At 45.5% G+C, this 23191-nt stretch overlaps 1 protein-coding gene across 1 annotated transcript in view; it reads right to left on the bottom strand.

Moving 5' to 3' along the window:
* Positions 1-23191, bottom strand: part of DSCAM (DS cell adhesion molecule) — a 619423-nt gene that overhangs the window by 577770 nt on the left and 18462 nt on the right. Inside the window, exon 3 of the mRNA XM_040621659.1 lies at positions 17460-17606. Within this exon, the coding sequence (XP_040477593.1) occupies positions 17460-17606 (147 nt within the window). The remainder of the gene's footprint in view (positions 1-17459; positions 17607-23191) is intronic.

Below are 23191 nucleotides of genomic sequence, written 5' to 3'. Positions count from 1 at the left end.
AAATCTTTTTAAAAAAATCAGTCTGCAATTGTTTTTGCACAGGTGATGGCATTTTTCCTTAAACCACCATCATTTCGAACAAATAGAAGACAAGTCAAATGTGTGTTTTTCATGTAACCGGAGAAAATGCTGGGCATTCATCAAGTGACATTGGTATCCCATTAGGAGAGAGCACATCCCGATTTAAAATAGAAGCTGAGAAGGATTCCTGCACAACGAGGCATGAAACAAGTTGAAAGGGACATGATTTATACCCGTGTTCTAATTAGAAGCATGACCACATAAAGTTTCTGCAAAGATACGCCATGACAGTCTTTCACTGCATTTACTTTCTTATAGAGTTATAAAACTTTATTTTCCCCTCTGCATGAGTCTAGGAAAATTTACGCACTGCCCTAAATGAAGGAATACTCGGAGGGGGATCAAAGGCAGCAAAGAAAATGATCCAAAGGTTGGAAACTGTAAAACTTAGAAGACTTTAGAAGAATGTCCCCTAAAGAAGAAAAGACTAATAGAGTAGCCTGGGAAAAGAAAAAAAAATAAAAAAGAAGTCTGCACACACTAAACAAGAATAGAGAAGGGGGTGACGATGGACGAAGCCGGAAAATAGTTTGAAGTCGTGAGGACGAATTGAGGCCTGATGACATGGACACTCATGGACGCTGAGCGTGGGAGGGTGAGGGGACACGGGACAGCACTTCTCTGAGAAACCACGTTCACACGCTCACATGGAACAGCAGAAAGATGATCCTGGTGTTTCTACTTCAAGCTCAAATCAATTAAGCAAAGTTAAACAATGCCTGATCCCCATCGTGAGCGGCTGGCTGTCACACCCAGGGTCTGGAGCAGGGCAGTTGAGAAAAGAACCCCGTCACCCTCCTTCTTGTCCCAAATGCCTAAACCATTCACTGGCCTTTATTTTGACGAACCTGAATGAGTCAAGAACAGAGTGAAGTCAGCGGTGGGGCAGAGGCGCAGGAGGCAGGGAGAGCTCACGGTGACACAGAATAAAGACGACAGTGTGATCGAAACAAAGAGGTGTGAGAAGCAGGGCTTGAGCCAGCTTCCCGAAGACATTCTTGGTGAGCATAAGGGGCTCATAGGCTATCCCCGCAAGAAGAGGGCCCGTAAGGGGCTTTCCCTATTATTAAAGCTGATCAATTTCTGATTGATGAAATTAAATAATAAGGTTTTTCTCCACTTGTTCATGGTACCACCATCCACTAAATTCCCTACGTCAACAACCTGAGTCATCCTTGAGGACTGTCCTTCTTTCATCTTTCACTTGTCACACCTACTCTACCACCCAACATACCAAATCTTCCCCAAACATCTCCCAGATCTGTCCTCTTCTCTCTGTCCCCATGTCTACTGATCTGGTCAAGTCTCCAATGTGTCTCGTACTCATCCAATGATCCGTTTGCTCCCCGCTCCCCATGTTGTCCATAGAGCAGCCACAGTCACATTATCCCCCTGCCCAGATTCCAACAGTTTTCCATCATCCCTACAAAAAATCCAAATTCCTTGACGGGGCTGAGAAGGCCCTTCATGTACTGGCACTGCCCACCTCCCAGCCCCACCTCCCATGCTCGTCCTTTTAGGTGCCTTTGCCTCACTTGAGGACCCCACGTGGCTCTTCTCCTCTTGCTGTTCCAGCTCAGCACAAACACACAGCCTTTCCTTCCCTCTCCATGCCGGACTGTTCTGGAGCTGGCCATGATGGTGTCTTGCTTTACAGTACAAAGGATAAAAATGGTATCTAGAGAGATACAAAATAGAATCCAAATCCAATACACTGAGACACCTGTGTACTAGATTCAAAAAAAGCAGAATCTTCAGATTTGTTCTGCCCATGGGTGGTGTTTGTCCTATGACAACATCTGGCCCACAGGTAAACATTAATCACTGAACCTAAGGTTTAAAAGAATACCGCTTTTATATAAATTAGCTTCAGAGGCCTTAAATTCTAACATACCATTTCCCAGATTGTATTCTAAGGAATATCATGGATGGTCTTGGAAGAGAAAAGTAAATAAAAATAAAAATTGCAGGTGATGATTTAGGATTTGCGGAGCACGGCCCTATAGCAAAGAACTGAGGTCCTATTGTTTAATCTATACGTTCCTAATTCTTGAAAGCCCAGAATCCACGTGAGCGTCTTCCATCCTCTTAACCTCTCCACGGACACAGCTTAGGAAATGCTGCTCGAAAATACCTCATCTCATTAGTTGAGAAGGAACACTCTCAACTTGGAGAAGCACCACTAATTTTAAAGGACATTTTTTTATGGTTCTAGTGTTGTCCCAGAATTTCAGAGCTCATACTTAATGTATCATTAATTTTTAAAATACGACATTCATAATCTGCCTATTTCTGGCTTGATGATGTGCCAATTGCTCATGTCTAACCGTGTACTCTGAAGGTTCAAATACAAAGTATTACGGTTTGTTACCCGGGTGTCTTTCCTTCGACTTCTCATTATAGAGTATTTCAGACACGCGCAACAGATAAATATGATCTTCATCAGTATTTGTGTATCCGCCACCCGTTTCAGCCATGATCCCCTCCTGCCGCGCCCAACCCCCACCCCCACACACCGGATTAATTTGAAATCAATCCCAGGTAGCAAAAAGGTATTTTTTAAGAACTAAATGTTGGCTAATGTTCATTACTAAGAGTGAGAAAGCCATAGCTCTCACTCCATCAAAGAGCCATACATAAGCACACACACACACTCACACACCCTTTGCACATTTACTAAACAAGTAGTTCCAGCTGCTTCTGATCGTAGGCTGCTGTCCCTGAATTCACGACATGCATGGGAAGGTGCGTTAATGGATCTCTCTCTCACCATTGATGAGGACTACTAGGCATAAAATATTTGTCCCAGACCACAGGGACTAATCCACTAGCACGGTTTCAGCTGTCAGATCGGTCTGAGCCACACAAACCTGTCAACAAGCAGGTCAGCAGGCTAGCGCAGAGAAGAAAAAAATCAATAAGGCTTTGAATGAATCATGCGGCCGTCAGGGAGAATGTGGGTGCGCTGGGTGAGACCCACGCATCTGGCGAACTCGCCTTCCTCTCCCCCAGCCCTTCTCTCACTTCCACCCGGTGTGCTCACCCTCGTGCAGGACGCCCACGCCAGTAACCGAGCGCAAGTCACTGTCCCTAATTTACAGTTTCTGTCCCACCTAATTCTCTTAGAAAAGGATTTGAGACAGGGGATAAATGAGCCACGTTTAGATTAAAGGGAAAGTGCATCATCCTAAATTGCTTTATTCTGGTCACATGTGATCATTATTAACAAACAAATACATTTCCCTGTAAAACTGGATTTTACATCTCACGTAATAACCTTATGTACACCGAGAATTTTACTGAACCTTTACATAGGTTCGAACTCCCATCACCTTGAAAATCCTACTGTTGGTACATGGGGTTTAGAAGCATCGACACTCATGCTGGCACAACTCAACGACCCTCCAAAAGAGACACGTCCTAAATCACACATCCCTAGGCCTTCTGATCCTACGTCTGAATAACTATCTCACAAGGGTATATATCAGAGATCTATAAATCAATAGCCACTATTAGTAAGAAGTAATTCAATCTTACATTCTAAATTGAAAACTGAAACAACGATGGATATTTATTTTTCCCACGAACAGCAAACAGGTATAAAGCCTGAGATTAGCAGTGATGAATGCAGAATACGTGTATGTTTTAAGTACATAAAATGCGTTGTCTGGCTTCGTTACTTTTCCTTGAAAGGTGATTAATCATGCATGCCCTTACCATCTGCAAAGGATTTCTTTCTGAAAACCTCAACATAAAATTAAAGACATTTGCAATAAATGTTTGGTAATTTTGATAAAGGAAGAGAGGAGCATATATGCATTCATCTTTTGTAGCCACGAATCAGATGCAGTAAAAAAAAAAAAAAAAGAGCCAGAGATTCAAGAACATAAAACTGGGTTCACATGTTTGAGACCATAAATAAATTATGCAAGGGGACCGATGAAAATCACTCATCAGGCCCCAAGGAAATCAGAGGCTGTGCGCATCTCACGCATAAAATCGACTTTGGAGTTCTGTGCAAACCTTTCGCTGGAGAGTCACTGGGGGCACGGCCAGCAACGGGGTGCTCAGGCTCCCTTCACTGCTGATGAGATGACACAGGATTCCGCAGAAGAGGAAATGGGTGAGACATGCACTGTTATATTTTCTCCTCACTTCATGGCAGGAGACAGAGTGGAGTTCAGCAGAAGAAGGACATCACTGGGACACGGATTGGGACACAGAGTGCCAGCAAATAAAGACAATGCGAAGTGTACCTGCCCTGATTAATGTTCGTGGATCATTTAAAGGATATCTGCAAGGCTGAGATATAGTTCTCTTCAACATTTGATTATTTCTGGCGGGAATTTGCAATACAGATGATTTTTTTTTTAAATCCTGAATCCTAGAATCATTTTTTAAAGAACAAATTACTTGAAACCAGAGCGGTAGAAATGTGTCACGTGCACCCAGATGGCATGTTGCTTTGGCTTTCTGCAGAGGGCTCAAGTCTGGCTGCATTCCCTTTTGGGAAATGGCCCTCCTCAATTCCAAGTTCATTTGGCTTTTTCAATGATAGGGTTTCAATTCAAACAGATAACAATGCCAAGAACTAAAAATTTCACCATCTAATTAGGGAGGGGGAAACTCAGTACGGCCTTTCTTTCCTAATATCATCTGTAGTTTGAAAATGACTTGATGAAGGCTCTTTATAAAAGCCCCTCACTTTTCCTGGGACAAGAACAATTGTAATGAAAGCCACTGGTACAATGGAGTGGGCACAGAAGCAGAGGAATTGTATGCATGACAAAGGGAGCAGAAGGAGCAGGGACAAATAAGAGATCAGAAAAGATGAGGCTGGAGATTTCAAGGTCAAACTTCACTGAAAAAAAGAAAAAAACCCTATCCTACCTGATGTGTCTATCAGAGGGTTTCACCTGGGATGGACACCCAGTTAGTCTGGGCAAGAGCAGGTAAGGATGGTGTTGGGAGGGTGTAGATGGGTTGCAAGATTGAGGAGAAGCAGAAAGATTCTAGAATTCATGCAGGTTTAGGTGCATCTGTGTTTCCTGGGGATCCACTGTTCCATAGTTCGCACTACCTCCTCCGCTGGTCCCTGATCCAAAATAAAGTCTAGAAACACCAATCTGAGGACGTTTCTACCTCTAAAGAAATATATTTTAGAAACTACCAGCACACATTCCCAGATATGCAGCATCTTGTTTGCACCAAAATGCATTCGAAGTATTTGATATTGAAATAAAACTCAGAAACTACAGGATTTTAAGTCTATTTCAAAATGACTTATCCTGAGAAGCACAATTTTCAACTTCTTTTAAATGAACAGTGCCAAGCATGCAGTAGTGTGGACAACTCCTCCACCACAGTCAAGTATATTGACTTGAAGTAAGTCCTGGTCAGGCACCTCTATCCCGCCTGTGCACCTCTTACATGGGCCATGGGATGCCCTGGGACACCTGGGGGGCTCCGTCGGTCAAGCGTCTCGTTCTTCCTCAATGAAATAATTTTCCAACACAAAACCTGATCCAGTGACAGAGATGAATGAGGCTCTAGGCCACATTCCCATCGTCACCCAGACTCACATGGGTGAGCCCTCCCGCTAGGCAGGTGCCCTTCCTGCTGCTGGTCATGTGACCTCTCTCAGGCTCCACCACCCACATCACAAAGGTACTCTGACCCTCCTCCACGCACAAATTCTATAGTTTTCAGATGTAGTGTCATAAATGGGGGAGGCACGCTGATCCATGTTCGGAATGGGCACCCCTACACAAAAAAAAGCTATACAGGAGAGTGGTTTGTGTTTAATGAAGGGGTGTGTGTGTGTGTGTGTGTGTGTGTGTGTGTGTACCACCCTTTAGAGAAATGAGTAAAGTAAAATGTGAGGAATAATGGCTTGGCTGTGGACCTGTGTATTAGAAAATGTTCTAAAACGCCCCTACAGGTCTTGGCATGGACGGACCTCCTTTGTCTTGTGCATTCATCCACTATTCAGTGCTACATTTTAACAAATGTCACAGCACAACACTGGAAGGTGACACAAATAAATCATTTCATGAAAATAACGGGAGACAGCTTTTGCTTTGGGACTAACAAACATTGGGGATTTGGGAATATCTGTTTCCCTTAGAACATCATCATTTTGTGAAAGTCTGCTGTGAAACACCAGGTTGCGTGGGATCTGACCTGCCCAGACACTTTGCACTGGGAGCAGAAGAGGACGTGAAATGGTGCTTCAGAGGAGTAGAAAAAATATATAGGCACGTAAAAGCTGTTCTTAAAGCATTAAGAATAATTCGAAAGAAAATACCATAATTTTAAGGGAACAGTTGCTCATACAACATTCTTTCAGTAAACATTTATCCAGCTACTATTACATGCTGGGCATCATAATGTTATACTTGAGGTCGGTGGAAAGGGACGATTTTAAATAAAATCGAAACTAAGAAAATTATTTTTACCCGAGACCGTTTCATCTATCCGGATTTTTCTGTAGTTGGGGAATACTGTTTCAAAAAACATGAAGCATATCGTCCCCAAACCACATGAAATGTCCTAGATATGTCAACTATCCAAAATCATACCATATTTGAAAATGTTTTTCTTGTTTAAATAAGTCCCTACTCTCAAGTTACGGCTGTTATAAGTTGTTCGTCATTCAATTGACAACTTTGGTTGACTCTCACACGCTTGGGTGCTGTAGAAAACCAAAAGACTTTTCAAAAGGCAGAACCTCTACTTTCTAGAGAGGGAGAAGGCCAGACCCTGGGTGAGTGCATGAAACACCCTGCGCCTCAGTATTCTCATCTGGGAAGTGGGGCTGCTGAGAATAACCACCCACGGGGCTGTTAGAAGTTGTTTGATAGAACCTGACACAGAGCATCAGCCATTTACCTTCCCAACCACGTCGCAAGTGTTTCGACGTAAGCTCAAGCCTTTCCTCAAATGGGTCTTCTGACTTCTCTCTGGGGGTAAGGCAAAAAGTAAAGAGCCTCTTGTTCTAGTTCATTGCTCATTATACGTTATCTGATTTCTGTTTAAGAAAAATAAGCATTTAATAAAGCAAGTGTTGTTTATTTTGATAAAACCCAAGAGATTATTAGTTCAGTAGCATTCTAATGCCTTTACATTGAAATTGCAGGACTCCAGATCATTTCGTGTACCTGGCATTTTAGTAATTCCTCTTAAATAGAATAATTTCTGCTTTTGCTCCCTAACGAGCTCACCCAAACAGTTTCTTATTTGTTTGGAAATCATGTAGTCCTGAGAGCCTGCTTTCTGGCACAGAAATGCTTTAGACGGAAGATAAATAATAACAACAACGCCAACATTTACATCAAACACTGTCTAAGCATTTCACGTAGAGTAACTCATTTAGTCGTTACAACCATCTCATGATGTAGTTACTGCTGTTGTTACTCTCATTTTCCAATCGAGGTCACCGAGGCATAGAAAAGTTATGTGATCAGCCTAAGACCACAGTGTGGACTGTGGTGGATTGGGGATGTGGACCTAGACGTCAGCTTCAGGGTCCATCCTCGTGCCTTCCGACTAGATAGACGAATACATGGCTAGAGAACAGGAATTGGCTAGGTATTTATAATTCATGGAGCACCTCCCCTGGCATTTCTAATCTTTATCTAAACACTGTGTCCAATTCTACGGAGAGGTAATTAATTGTTGAAGCTCTCACAGCTGTGAGGTTGGGACCCAAAGCCAGGTCTAAGTTCAACCCCACGACTTCACACAGACTGTTGGCAAAGGTGAACAGAAGCCTGAAGCCTTCCCTGGAAGAGTGTGTAACCCAGTTGGGAGATTTTAAAAACAGTCTATATTTGTTTATTTACTGTACGTGCTTATTAGCTTCTCCGCAAAGGACATCTTGACTGTGCTCACCCAGAGCAGCGTGTGCTAGAGATTTTCAATTCTTTAAACAGCCCAGTTCTGGACAGTCAATAGTGTGCATCACCACTGTGCTTTCAGAAACTAAGCAGACTTAAATATTCGACAAAAATCCCCGCCTTTTTAAGTAAGCTCTGTGCTCAGTGTGAGGCTTGAACTCATGACCTCGAGAACAAGAATCACATGCTCTACCAGCCAGGGGCCCCTGTAAATATTCTCATTAGTTTCCCACATGTGGACACAGCACAGTCAGTGCAAATAGGGCTTAGTCGTAGATGTTTCAATCCTAAGTGATTGTTCATCCAACGAAGTTACTTTGGGATTGACTTTTGAATTTGGGGCACTTTGGGGGGAAATTTAAAAAAATTGTTTTTCTTTCCTTTAATTTTTTATTTGAATTCAATTAGCCAACATATAGTACATCATTAGTTTCAGATGTAGTGTTCAATAATTTATCAGTTGTGTATAACGCCCAGTGCTCATCACATCACAATTTTTTTTGAGTATAGTTGACACACAAGGTTACGTTGGTTTCAGGTGTACAACAAATACCATATGATTTCACTCACATGGGAAATTTTGTATTGCATATAAGTTTTCAGATGACTAACCATTTGGGAAATTTATTATTCATTTTTCCAGCAATAAATGTTCCCCTTTCCCTTAGGGGAGGGAAGCGTAGAACTCTAAATTACAAAAATATCCACTGCACCTGAAAATAGAATCATTTATCAAAAGAGTGAGAGCTCACTTTATCATCAGAGGGCTTCATATATGTTATTTACTAATGTGTCAGTGCAAACCAGAAAGCTGGTGGGGCAGCAATGTTAACATGTGGAGTTCCGAAGCGGCAGAATTAGACTGAGAAAGTGAGTTTATATGCATATCATCAACATTAGTCAGCTCAGACTGCCATAACAAAATACCATAGACTGGGGGTGCTTAAACAACAGGAATGTACTTCTCACAGTTCTGGAGGCTGGAAATCAGAGATGAGGGTGCTTGGAAGGTCGGTTTCTGGTGAGAGCCCTCTTTCCTTCTCACTGTGTCTTCACATGTCTCTCTCCCTCTTGTGATAAGACCATAGTCCTACTGGATTAAAGCCTAACCCTTAAAACCTCGTTTAACCTGAATTACCATTTAAAGACCCTATCTCCAAATATTGGGGGTTAGGGCTTATGAATGTGAGGATCCCATAGCATGATCTGAAAATACAAGCAGCTTGCCCATAGTCCCTGGTGTCTTGGCTCTGGAACATCTTGATTCTGTCCCCATCCTGGCCCTCAGCCCAGTCTGACACAAGGGCAGGCTACACACAGCTGAGGGGGAAGCAGCTGATGGTGTGGCTGCCAGCTGGCATTCTAACACAGCTGGGGCAGGGCAAAGGGGCCAGCACGGGAACAGTCATTCAGGTATGGGCACTTTGCACCGAAACTTTCTGCTTTTCGTTTCCTTCCCTTTGAAATTGTTTTTATTTCAGGATCTCATTTGATACACATTTGTCAGTTGTCAAGCAGGCGATAGAAAGATGTAAAATAGGTGTAATAGAGGGTCAAAGGAAATCAGAAGGATCTGTTAACATACTGGGTTGAAGAGCTTCTCCCAAAATTCGTGTCCTTCCTGGAACCTCAAAATACGACCTCATTTGGAAATAGGGTCATCATAAATGTAATTAGTTAAGATGAGATCATAGTGGAGTAGGGTGGGCCCTTAATCCAATCTGACTGGTGTCCTTACAAGAAGAGAAGAGACACAGAGACATGCACAGGACAGAGGCCATGTGACCAGAGAGGCAGACATTGTAGTGATGCGTTGATATGGGAGAAGTGCATAGACTAGATTGTTCCCTAGAGCCTTCAGGGAGAGCAAGGCCTTGCTGACATTTTGATCCTGTACTTCTGGCCTCCAGAACTTACATTTGGGAGCTTGCATTTCTGTTGTTTTAAGGTGTGCTGTTTAGCACCTAGTTTGTGATACTTTGGAAACTAATAGTTAAAATCTGGAGGGAAAAAAGAAGGGAATAATTCAAAGGCAAATTCATTTGTGGTTGGAAAGAATGCTGGATTCTGCTTTAGACATGCTCTGTGGGAGGTGGCAGGAGGGGAGCAGACAGTGGGGAATAAGCAAGCCCAGGAGAAAAGACAGGCCCAAAGTGAGGACCACCTACACAGGCATGATGGTCAAAGCCCCGGGAAAGAAATGAGATGACCCATAAAGAAAGTGGAGAGTGGAAGGAGCTGGGGGTGAAGACTGAGTTTTGGGGTCTATTTACATTCCTGAGCAGGGAGGAAATGATATGGGAAGGAGATTGTGCAGAAATAATCAGAGAGAAGAAAGCCAAAGAGGGCAACCAATGGAGGAAGAAGGTCAATGGTGTAGATTCTTCAAGGAAGTCAGACAGAACTTGGGTGACCTTGAAAATGTAAGTTTCAGTAGCATGCAAGTGGTAGAGACCAGACCACGCAAGATTAGGAAGAAGTTATTCACTTGCTTTCTCCAGCATTTGGTGCTGGGCACATTCAAAAAGTGATTGTCCAATGGGTGACAAGCAACGAGCCGCCATCACCGAGAAAACTGCCCTGGACAGAAACCAATTAACATAATAGGTCTAGAACTGCTTTCCTTAACAGGCCTGCTTGAAAGGCTGACCCTTGGCTGGTGTCTGGTAACTGGAATTTCAGGAGGGTTCCTGCCACCTCACTGTGTCTAAACTATACAAACAATATAGTTTCTTGAACACCTAAAGGCCTGCTTTCCTTCTAGGAGTCTGGAATTTTGGTACATGCCAGGCCGAGGGTGCCCACATGACCAGCCTCCAGTAAAATCCTTGAACACTGAACCTCTAATGAGTTCCCTGGTAGAGAGCATTTCACATTTATTGTCATCATTCCCTGCTCTGGGGATTAAGTGTGACCGATGTGGCTCCATGGCGAGGAAAGTCCTGGAAGCTTGTGCCTGGTTGCCCCCAGACTTCTCCCCATGTGTCTTTTCCCTTCACAGATTTTGCTCTGTATCCTCTCACTGTAATAAATCACAGAGGTGAGTAAAATTATATGCTGAGTCCTGGGAGTCCTCCTAGCAAATCACCGAATCTCTGACACATGCATAAAATAAAAATGCTATGAGATGAAATCTAAGACAAAAAAAAAGAAAAGAAAAGAAAGCTGGCTTGAGAAATGAAATATTCAATTTGGAATTTTAATATTCTGCCATTTTATTAGGAGAGAGACCAGTAAAACCATCTTCTAGCTACATATGGAAGCTGAGGCAGGGGAAAGAGAGTTTCGCTCCCTGGTCACCAGCTAATCCATGGTGATCAGCTTTGTTCCTGCAACTCCCTGGTACTTTTGTTTATTTATTTTTGTTTAAATTCTATTAGCCAACATATAGCACATCATCAGTTTCAGATGTAGACTTCAGTAATTCATCAGTTGCACAGAAAACCCAGTGCTCATCACATCCCTGGTACTTTTAAAATCAAAGACTGGGCTTTCAGGTGACGAGAGGCCTGTCCCCTTAATCATTTTGATGTTTCTCCCATTCCCTTTACCCATAAGCACCTTGAGGGCAGAACTGGGTCATCTCCCCACGGGAAGCTGAGCGGCTTTGTCACAGGTCACCTTGAAGACGCTCGGTGACTGGAGTAAAATGAAAACAGGGGTGCCTTAGGAGGCGAGAACGTGCACTCTCTTACCGTTGCAGGGTGTAGGAACAGAGACGACGGGCCCCACCCAGCCTCCTTGCCCCCAGCCGCTGGGCCCCCCACTCCAAAAGACAACAGAGCGCATCAAACCTGCTCTGAGTTTAAGTCTGCTGAAACTTGAAAACCGTGCCTCGCTGGGGTGACTGCATCTACGACGTAACCGTTTTCCCCATCCTAAAATGCAAACCAACATTTTCTTAAATGGCCACCGCTTCTGGGAAAGTTTCCGTACCTCCCCAGGTGAAAACACTGCAGGCGTGCGTTCCTGTCGTGGTCACCCGTCTGCCTGTCCCCATGCTCACACCACACACCACACGGTAATCTCCCTCCTCGGCGCCCTGAGAGCAGAAGCCGTCTCCACGGGGGGGCTTCTTCAAGCCCAGATCCTGCCTTATCTACGGTGACCAGACCCAAGTTCTGCATCCATACACCGCCACCAGTGTTTCATGGGAAGTGCTGGGCTAATGTCCTTTGATATTTAATGTGGGCAGAAAATTGTTCACTTTTATCCAAAATACAGGAAACAGGTAATCATCCGTGGACTTGAACTCATTGATCCTAAGAGATAAAATTCTCCTTGAGTTATCACTAATAGAGGTGTTCAGATGGGAAATATCGTAACAGAAAATTGGGCCAGTGCTAAAGAGGGAGGCAGATTCTCTGGGAATAGTAAAATGTTCACTGTTTCCATTTTCCAAATCCGGTTACCCTTGGGCTGTGTCTTTGATGTTAATGCAGCTAAACCCCCGGTGAGATTCTCAGAATTTTATCAGAGGAAACAGACACAGAACGCTGGGCTCTCTCATTGCCAGCCTCCCTAATCGGGAAGAAACTCACAACGGGCCACGGAGTGAAACCCAAATATAAAGCTGTCAATATTGTTCTTTGCTGGGATGGGGTCCTGCGTGTCTCCCCATCAGCAGTACCTCCCAAGGCACATCGCTATCCAAATTACTACACTTTTATTGGGCTACATTAATATTCTAATATTTAAAAGGCTCTCATTTGTGCTTAGAGGGAGAGAAGTGATAAGGATTTTGGAAAACGAGTATGGACATCATCGCTCTTGCTTTTCCTGGCTCCTTTCTGTTAGGTAAGAAGGCAGTAGATCGGGGTCCATCCCGTTCAAGAGGCTTCACGACCTCTTTCCCTGGGCATTTCTGGCAGCCCCAATGGGTGGAGCTCGGGCGCTGGAAACAGGGTCCATCCCACTCATAGATGCACAGTGCGCACCTGTCCCACACACTCCCCAGTTCCTATCATCCATCCACCAACATTCGAGAATGAAGGTGGACAGGTGAACAGCCAGAGAGACGGCAAAGCAGAGAGCACAGCAGCGTCAGACATCCTGTGCCTCTCCTTCCCCCGGGGCAATTATGGGATCGCTACTTTTCAGCCTTTTTTTCCAGCACTGGCTGCAATAATAAAAATAAATAAAATACCACAAGCTGGATGGCTTCAACAAGAAGCATTTATGCCTCACAGTTCCGGAGGCTGGTGTCCACGATCAGGCTGCCTGAATAGTCGGGCTGCGGTAAGAGCCCTCTTCTGAGAGTCAGACAGCCGCCTGTTTGCTGTCCTCATGCGGTGGCGAGGGAGAGTCCTGGGGTCTCTCCTTTTAAGGACACTAATCCCCTTGTGGAGGGCCCCATCCTCATTACCTCCTCAAACCCTAAGTCTTCCAAAGGGACCTCAACATAAGAATTTTAAGGGGACATGGACATTCAGTCCCTAACAAGACCATTGGAGGATTCTCTCCAAAGATAGTTTAAAATAAATGAACTCATTTATGCTCTTAATTTGATGATCTAATGACCTCATCTGACAGAAAGGCACAGCTTGATTCCTGAGTCTAGAGTCAGGCCAACTTAAACCTCCCCTGGAAAGAAATCAATGCATGACCTCATGTGTAATAAGCTAATGAACACGACTGTTGGACAGCTAATGAATCCGTGCAGCTCACGCTGAAACCCAGACAGACATGACTGGTGCTTCTCACCCCTACAAGAACAAAGCCCAGTCATTGATTTGCTCAGCCAAGGTAAAGGGCAAAAATTAGTAAGACATCCTCATAGAAGCCATTCTTTTCTTTTTATAGGAATTCACCAGTATTTACATTTTTTTCCATTGGAAGGATTTCCTAGGCAATGCATACCCACTCGCCTTAGCCTAGATTTCCTAAGAGTCCTGGCCTAGAAGGCCTGCAGAAGCCAGATGCTTGCTGACCAGAAGTAGCCCTCGCCGCTCTGGCCTCCCCCCAGGGAGCTCTGGACCCAAGAGCCTGAGTGAGGGGACAAGAGCGGAGCTCCAGGGGACAGGCCTCTCCCTGTGCAGGCGACCTCCCACCCAAAGCCCCATGCATTCAGGGAGTGGCCAAGGCCCTGTGTGGCCTGTGGGAGCTCCAGCTTTCATGGCTCAGCCCCACTCCCGGTGTTCCCTTCCCACTCTCAGTGTTCCCTTCCCACTCTACCCACTGCGATGGGGACTCACACAGCCTCGTTTCCACGGAGGATCTGCTTCACTGCCTTCCTCCACGGAAGGAAGTGATGTGTGCAGGGCAGGCACGTTTCCTGGGAGCATTCCCAGCCAAATTCACGGAGCGCTGGGCTGTCTTGGAATCCCAGAAAGACTGACATGGGGCGATGGCCCCTGCCAGCCACCAAATCGAAATGAGTTCAGCAAGGAGGCAGCGGCGCTATCCGTTTATTTACAAATCGCAGACAAATTAACCTTTGCAGACCATCTGCTGTGCATACAACCCAGATATCCCCTTGCTGCCTACAGGACGGAGGCCCCAGGCTCATCCTCTGAACCTCCCGGCCTCCTGTGCATAGTTACCTGTGCCCTGCCTCACTCAGGGCCCTGGCCGCCAGCGAGAAATGCAATCCTTCTCCACCAAAACCATCCAGAACTGGTTTATTAATTAAGATCCCCAAAGCATTTAACCATTTTGTCACCTCCAGTGGCTCCATGACCTCCTTCCCTGGGCATTTTTGGCAGCCCCAGTGGGTGGAGCTCAGGCGCGGGAAACAGGGTCCAACAGTAAGCCACAGCAAATTGCATTAGAAAGATAATTTCCAGACTTCCAGTCCACAGATCATAACACTGGACCGGGGCGCTGTTCTCGGGTTAAACTCCCTGAGAACGCAAAGAGCTCTGACTCACTCTCTTTCTGGGTGCGTCTCAGTCTCTCTGTCTCTGTCTCTTCATCTCTCTCTCCATCTCTCTGTGTACACACACGCACACACGCACGCACACACACGCATCACCTGAGCCACGTGGAGCATCTTGGGAATGCCTTGTGCGTGGTTAAATGGCTTATCTACAAAAAAACTTGCTACTGAAGTATCCAACCCTTCATGAGATCAAAGTCTATACTACATTGGTTTTCTGGATACTTGCGTGCAAAAAAAGAAAAGCCAAGTGCTTATCCCTGGCACACATTGTTTTTAAATTTTTGGCAAAGGGTAAAGCTCCCATGCATGATTGAGGAGATGTGGGTGTCATCAGAACCCATCGGCAAGGGGCGCCTGGCTGGCTCAGTTGGTTGAACATTTGACTTTGGCTCAGGTCATGATCTCAGAGTCCTGGAATCGAGCCCTGTGTCGGGCTCCCCACTCAGCAGGGGGGTCTGCTTCTCCACCTTCCTCTGCCCCTCCCCCCACTTGTGCATGCTCTGTCTCTCTCTCTCAAATATATAAAATATTTTTTAAAAAAAGAACCCATCGGCAAGACCCCAGCTCTGTGTTTGCATATCAGCACCTTCTCCGCTCACCAGATGTAAAATTCCTTTTATTTTATTTAATTAGGTTCAAATTTGAAGAAAAAAAATTCTATTCATATCAATTGCAACCAAATGAAACCCGCACGGAGATACCACTAACTAAAGATGACTAGGAAACATAAGAATGCACACAGTAAATTTTTTAAATATAACCTGTATTACAAATATAGAAAACATATCGATAGGTATAGCAATATATGTTGATAGGTATAAAAACCTCCGGTAGATATTTCTATTTCTCACCCAGCTCTCCAGCAGTTCTCACTGAAGTCAGATATGCCATGTGACCTGCTTTGGCCAATTAAATATTAACAGCACTGACATACGTCTCCTCAAGTAAAAGCACATGGAGGCAGTTTGTAATCCTCCCCTGTTTTCTCCCCTTCCAAGGTGAGCCCTAGAGGCTGTCTGATGGCTGTTCTGCGATGGTCGAGCCTCCATCAGCGCAGGCCCCTGAGTGTGGAAGACTGCAAATACTGCCCCACATCCTCCCCGACGGCGCACCCGCACGCCCTCGCTAAGTGCGCATGAATACCCTTCCGCTCCGGCCCTGGGCTCAGCCAGAGGGACGCATCACCAGATCTCTCCATCTGCCATTAAGAAACTAAAATGACCTCGAAAGAGAAGCCATTAAGACCATGAATCAAAGACAACAAGCAGGGGTGTCCGGCTGGCTCAATCAGGAGAGCATGCGATGCTTGGTCATGAGTTCAAGCCCCATGTTGGGTTTATAGATGACTAAAAATAAATAGATAAAAATTTTTAAAAACCACCACAAATATAAGTGTACAGGTGAGTCTATTATGATTATTTGCACTCAGATTTCAGTCACTAAACTCAGTATTTTCTCAATTCTTTCAGTTAAATTATGATTAATCACCATAACAGCAAGACATTTATTGTCCAGTGAAGTTCGAGGAACTCTGACTAGACAGTGTTGAGAAAACCTGAAAATGTCAGTTACGCAACTATGTTACTGGATATACTTTAAAGACCAAAGATTTAATTTTTTTCTAATGGTTTAATGATTGTTTTAATGGTCGTTGTATGGTAACCTACACCATCTAGAAAATCAATAAGCTGAAAAACAGAAATGCCATGTCACCGTGAGAGTTTAGTTCCAATGCCTACATCTACAAATGGGCAAAATCTTGGTGGTATTCAAGAGTTGCAAGAAAGCGTGTGTGTGTGTGCACACTTGCACGGACATGCACCCAGACATGTAAAGAAAAGCAGGCATTTAAACCTGTTATAGCACATTGCACGCTCGTCACCACTGTTCTCTGAAAGCAGCATGTGGTCACTCACTATCCAAAGATGAGCAAAGCAGGAACACTGGACCCTTTCCAGGTAAACAGCAACAGGGCAAGAAATCTACTTAAACAGCACAAGAAAAGAACATAACATCTTAGAAGCAAATTTCAGTTGCATCATTTCCAGGTTCTGAAAATAAACTGATAAGTTATTTATATAAAAATATACATATACATATACATATGTATATGTGTGTGTGTGTGTATCTCAGTGCTGAATACATATTCTGAGCAGAATTTTCAAGAAAGAGGTCAGAGACATCACATAGCTCTTAAGCCATTTGAAAGGGTCACAACAGTCAAAACCAGAGTTTCTGTTTTCCAGATTACAGTTTCAGGCTATCAGTCATAAGCTTATCACTGAGGACTCTCACAGGCGCGAAAACCCTACTGCCCTATTTTCACGAGCAGAAATAAGCCCAAATTGCCTCAGAGAAGTAACATGATGGCTGTATGTACAGTCACCAATTTCTATCCATCAGTCAATTCACTGAAGCCTGTCTGAATCGAGCCACGAAACCAACATAAAGCACTGACGTCACACAATCATCCAACAGCGTCAACCGCCCAGACGCCAATCCGCAGTTAGGACGAACACATAGCTAGCGACCTAATTCAATACCTGAAAGAGCCTGGAAGAAGGTGAGCCGGCGCCCTGCGCCCCGGACGCCCCGCCTACCTGAGATGAGTGACACGGTGTCTTTCTCCCAGGAGACGACGGTGACGTACGCCTCCACCGAGGAGGGGATAATGCACTTGAAGACCGCAACATTGCCTCTCATGGTTTTCTGGTCCTCCACACGGACTGTATAGGGCTCCCGTAAAACTGGAAGGCAAGGAGAGGACCCTTGGTAAGATGCTTTGGCAGGAGATCCTTCTGGGAGAACCTCATTCAACCATATGCGATGGAACTTACGTAGAGTAATTGCACCGAAAACTGTCATTGGAAAAAAATTGAAGACACCTGCAGATCACTTTTTAAAAATTTTCATCCCATTGACAAATAAGCTGTACTGTTTTCTAAAGGGCAAGAGCATATCTAAAGACAGCTCGTCTGCCCCTTCAATGCACCTGGAAGTGGCAAGTCGCTTCCTAAAGAAGTTACGATCATGGGATCATAGGATCATGGGCCACTGCTCTCCCTGTCCCCAGAGGACAAAGGAAGAATTTTCTGACTGTAAAGACAAAGAGTTTAAAAAATCAAGAAAGGCAACCTCTCCTGGGAATTCTTAAAAACTATGTGACAATTAAAGTAACTCTGCAAAAGTGATTTATTTTTTCGACAGTTGCAAAACAGCTTGATAGCGGCAAAAACACCATAGTGAAAACAACTATACCACTTCCTGTGGCTTAGGAAAGGATCCTGCTTAAGGCACCTCCCCCAGCACCTCCGGCAATGGGCGTAGCCCTGAAAACTTTCAGAGGGGACATCCATGAGCTGAATGTCTGGGTTAGAGGCAGGTGGCAGTGGGGTTCAGGACCCACCCGGCAAGCCCACCTGCCTGGATTCACAGCCAAGTCCAACCACTTGCACAGTGAGTGAGTGCCCCTGCCATCTAGATTTTGATAACAAATCTACCATTGGGGGAATGTAATGACTCGGTCAATGTGGGTAAAGCACTCAAGACAGTGCCTGCCATGAGCGGGTGGGTAAGGTAATGTGTACCAGCAGCCAGACCTGGATCCTTACCATCTCCCAGCATGAGAAGACCTCTGTCTCCAGGATAAGGAGAAATCAGTGCTCTAATCCAAGCCCTGCCTCACCCCAGCTCGATAAATATGGGTGCAAGCCTTGCTTCTCTAGAGCTTTATTTTCCCCAAACTTAAAATGAGGGGGTTGGGCAAGAAGATTCTCAAAGTCTGAGTTTTCGAAGTCTCTGGTTTTCTAAGAGAGCCACAGAGACCACTTATCTCATCATCCATTTGGCTTTCTTCATGTTTTGGTCATTTATCAGACAAATATGTGTCAAGAAAACTGGCCGCAGAATTCCTTTTTAAAGAAATTAGCAAAGCGATGAAAATAGGAATGAGTTTGTAAAGGGAAATCACTTCATAGGCAGAGGTGAATGTTCTAGAAGAAACATATTTAAGATTGCTGCTAGTTCTGTGAGATGCTGAGTATTTTAGTATTAGAGCACGCCATTACTCACAGGATTGCCCCTCAAGCCCCGCTTTTAACAAAGCATTTAATATTTTCCCAATTTGATGAATTTTTTCATTGTTGTCTCAAACCAGAGATTTTCAGAAGTTTGGGTCTCTTCTGACACCCCCATCCCCGCACTCCACAGCAGGCTGATGCAATGTGTCAGGCGGTGACATGGCTTGTCAAAAAAGTCCCCAGGGTAACAACTCAGGGTGCCCAAGAGCCTGGCCTCAAAACATCATCATTATACACAGGGGCAGGAACTGACTTTGTACAGGAAAATACCTCCATCAGTAACACTTTCGGGAGAGCGGAGGTCCACAGTCGTAGGTCGGAAAGAGGTCAAGTAACCAAACTCATTAATAAATGAGGATTTGAGTGTGGTGGAGGGAAGAAGACAGAGGAGAGGAAGGGGTCGAGAAGAGAAGAGGAAGGGACTGGACAACATGGCTGAGGGCCGAAGCGTCCATTGGCACAGGGATAGGGTCACTGGAGCAGGTGCTGGAATCCAACGTAAGTCTGCGTGTTTGCGTGATGCTGGCTCTGAACTATAAAATCAGGTCATCTCCCCAAACTTCCAGTGCACTTGGCTTCACACATGAATGGCTCAGGTGGTGGAATTCTTCATGGAAATCAAGGCCAGGGAGACTACGGGGACAAGAGAAGATGCCCATAGGGAGACAGAGGAAGCACCTTCCCAGCGGGCATGCAGGCACGTGCTAAGTGCCAGTCACCGGAGCCACAGAGAGGGACCAAGTAGGGACTTGCCCTGTTTGCACCCAAAGTCCTGCACCCTAAGAACTCCTCGGTCCAGGCCTCCCACACATACCATGGGGCACCCTCTCCCCTCCCTGCCCACTGGTCTCACCTGCTCCCTCTATCTCCCCAGTCAGCCCCAAAGAGCCCAGATACAACCTGGGTGCCCTGCACCCCACTCAGCGCAGAAAGAACGAGACATGGAAGGAAACCCTCCACTCCCTCACTAGATTCTTCTTCCCACAAAGAAAGACCACACAGAGAGTCCTTAAAAAAATTACTGTAGAATTTCTAACAATGACAGGCACATAGTAGGTGCTCAATAAATGCTTGGAGAATGAATAAAAATCACAGAGCTTCCCTGTTGTAAGTACTTCTTTTCTTTTTTCTTGTGACTATTTTTATTTTATTTTTTTATAATAATATATTTTATTATATTCTGTTAGTCACCATACAGTACATCCCTGGTTTCTGATGTAAAATTCAATGATTCATTAGTTGCATATAACACCCAGTGCACCATGCAATACATGCCCTCCTTACTACCCATCACCATCCTGTCCCATTCCCCCACCCCTCTGAAGCCCTCAGTTTGTTTCTCAGAGTCCATAGTCTTTCATGCTTCACTCCCCCTTCTGATTACCCCCCTTCTTTATCCCTTTCTTCAAGTACTTCTAACCCTATTGTAGAATATAATTAGTATCTATTGTTTTAAAAAGCAACTTGGGTTTTCATTACAGATCTCCACCTTACTAATGAAAATGTTTCTTCCTGAGGCCCTCACAACTTAAGAAGCCAACACTGCTATCTATCGGAATATACCTCTCATAGTACAAAACAAGTCTCCCAGGATGATAGTAAGCTTTTCCAAGGTACTTGGGTACATCTAGTCCTTGCTAACACTATTTAGGGGAACAGAGACTGGGCTACAAACCTAAGATCCAGGCAAAAACTTAAGTGTTATTTTAAACATGACTGACATTTGCATTACGGGGTAGGGTAACCTAAGCCTTGCACCTTGTGTCCTAAGCTGGGCTCTCCCCAGAAGCAGGCCAGAGCTGAGGAGCTGGAGGAAAGTGATCGACTGCAGTCTTGACCCCAGGAGGACCAGCGAGGGAGAGGCCGGTGATGCAGGGCCAAGCAGGGCCAGCAGCTAGGCCAGGGTGTTGGATTTCAGGGCAGTCCCAGCCTCCGCCTGATCCCAAGGGGAGCTGTGAACGTGAGTTACACTTCAAGCTCCTCCCACTCTGTGCCTGGGGCTGGAACTTTATTCTCAGAGCAGTCTGGCGCTGGCTCGGGGCTGGTCCCAGGGCCCAGCACTCCCAGGCGCTCCCCGGTCTGTGCGTGGGAAGCAGCTCTGGAACGCCAACCATTCTCTGAAGGCTCTGTGTGAGCTGTCCGCAACCAGCACGCAGAGCCAGGGGGTCTGACTCGAGGGCTGCCAACCTTGTCCATGACAGTCCTCTTAGTCCTCCTTAGTCAAATTTACAAGCTTTGCAGTCTTTCCATAAGATCTAACGTGGTGAGGGGATGAGAAGAGAGAATCTACAGCGATGTGGCTTCGGGGCAAACTCAGACACGTAGCGTGAGCAGGGGTCCCAGGGCTGAGGTCCCTTTGGAGAACCCACCCCTCTCTGTTAGACTTCGTCCTTTCAAATGGAAAGAACCTTTAAAACATAAATATTAGTAAACAAGGAATCATCTCATTTCGTATTTTACTGTGAAAATGAATTTAACCAAGTCAGGCCAAGCACAGAACTCGTGGGGGATGGAGCAAATTGAAAATCCAGGACCCCTTATTTAAAAAGGAGGGGAAAAGGGCCATGAAGATACTAGAAACATAAACTGTTTTCTTCTGTGGTCTTTCTCTCAACCTGTCATAGTGTTTTTTATTTGCTGCTTATGTCACCCTCACTGGGATGCAGGACAGTCACTGCAAGTGCATGCGCTCACAGGGTCTCTAGACCCCACTCTGCTGGGCACACGCGGTCCGCCAAATGCAGGAGGGCCTGCTAGTGTCTGGGCTGATGTGCCACGCCCCAGCCGGGGATGGGGAAGGCAATCTCCCTTCCCCGTTACCCCTCCCACAGTGGACAGGCGACCTCTAAGGGATTACAGTCTCCATGCTAGCTTGGGGGCAGGTGTGGCTTCCACTGAGCCCCACCTTAGAGCACAGCACCCACTCCTATCCCCACTCCTGCCCTGGCCAGGATGGAGGGTGGCAGTGGTTGCTGAACAGGGACAGAGAGGAGAGGCCAGGCAGGGCCAGAGCACCCGGTGTCAGAGGGCCAGCAGTGGTCATTGTGGGGTGAGGGAGGTGGAGGCTAAGTGGGGCTCTGGGCACCCAAAGACTGGAGAGAGGGCCGCTGAGAACCCATCTAGGGGAGGTGGCACGAGGCAGGACTCTGCAAGAACTGAGGAACTGAGCTCCCAGAGCACGTTCCATTGTCCCATGGCACTTTACTTACAAATGGAAAGAGAAAAGCATTAATGTTTCAAGCTGGCAACAGGAGAGCATTAAGCCAGAACTCTGGGACCTCTCAGCACTGGGCCCTGAGGGACTGCTCCCATCCCAGGAGGTCGGTCCTGATCCAAACTCTGTGCATGCAGCGATCAGGTGATGGGGGAAGACGGGGGATGATGGGGTGGAGGAAGTCAGGGGAACGTTTGAAGAATTGGGCACTACAGGGGAGGTGGTGGCCCTCCTCTCCTGATGGGTTGCACTCGGATTGTTCCTACCCCTTTGATTTTTACATCCAAAGTGGTAAAACATAAACAAATGCTCATGTGTTGGATTTCTCTGGAACACCAGACGACTTAGGGCCAGGAGGAGGGTTGGCGCCTATCTTTCCTATTTAGGAAATGGTCATCTGAGGCACAAAGTGACCTCAAAGCACATTAGTTTTATAGAAATTGGGTTTTGTTCTATTATATTTTATAGCTGATCATTTAATAAATTGAGATGTGCCTCGAACAATCAATTACATCTTGAACACACCTTCGGTCAAGCACTGTCTCAGGGACGATGGATAGCCTAACACTTACGGAATGATCAGCTGAAGAAAGAAAATTCGGGTAGCCGAACAACCAGAAGAAAACAAAGACTGATGGGTACAGGTGAGAGGGAAGGAGGGATCCAGGGAGGCTGTGAGTAGCCGGTGGGGAAGGAGGCACTTCAGCTGGCCCCAAAAGACAGGAGGACTTAGAGGTGGAGAGGAAAGAGAGAAAAGAGCAAAGGTGACATGAGCAGGGAATACTCCAGAGACTGTGAGGCACTGGACCAGCACCTTTTGGCTAAACTGGCTTCCCAACCACAACTCCTATGAACAGGCAACAGGTTCACAGAAACCCCCTTTCCTTTATCTGAAAATGGATATAAGATTGACCTCACGTGGTTGTGCCGATTAAAATAAAGAATGCCTTAAAGTACTCGACACAATGTCCAGCACATAACCGCTTTATTCACTGAGTCTCTCTGATTGCTGGCAACAGGAGCTGATCTGAGCTACTGG

This window comes from Ursus maritimus, unplaced genomic scaffold, assembly GCF_017311325.1.
Source record: "Ursus maritimus isolate PB19 unplaced genomic scaffold, ASM1731132v1 scaffold_4, whole genome shotgun sequence".
NCBI classification, from domain to species: domain Eukaryota; kingdom Metazoa; phylum Chordata; class Mammalia; order Carnivora; family Ursidae; genus Ursus; species Ursus maritimus.
The sequence above is the reverse complement of the archived record's forward strand: the minus strand, read 5'-3'. Positions and strand labels throughout refer to the sequence as shown.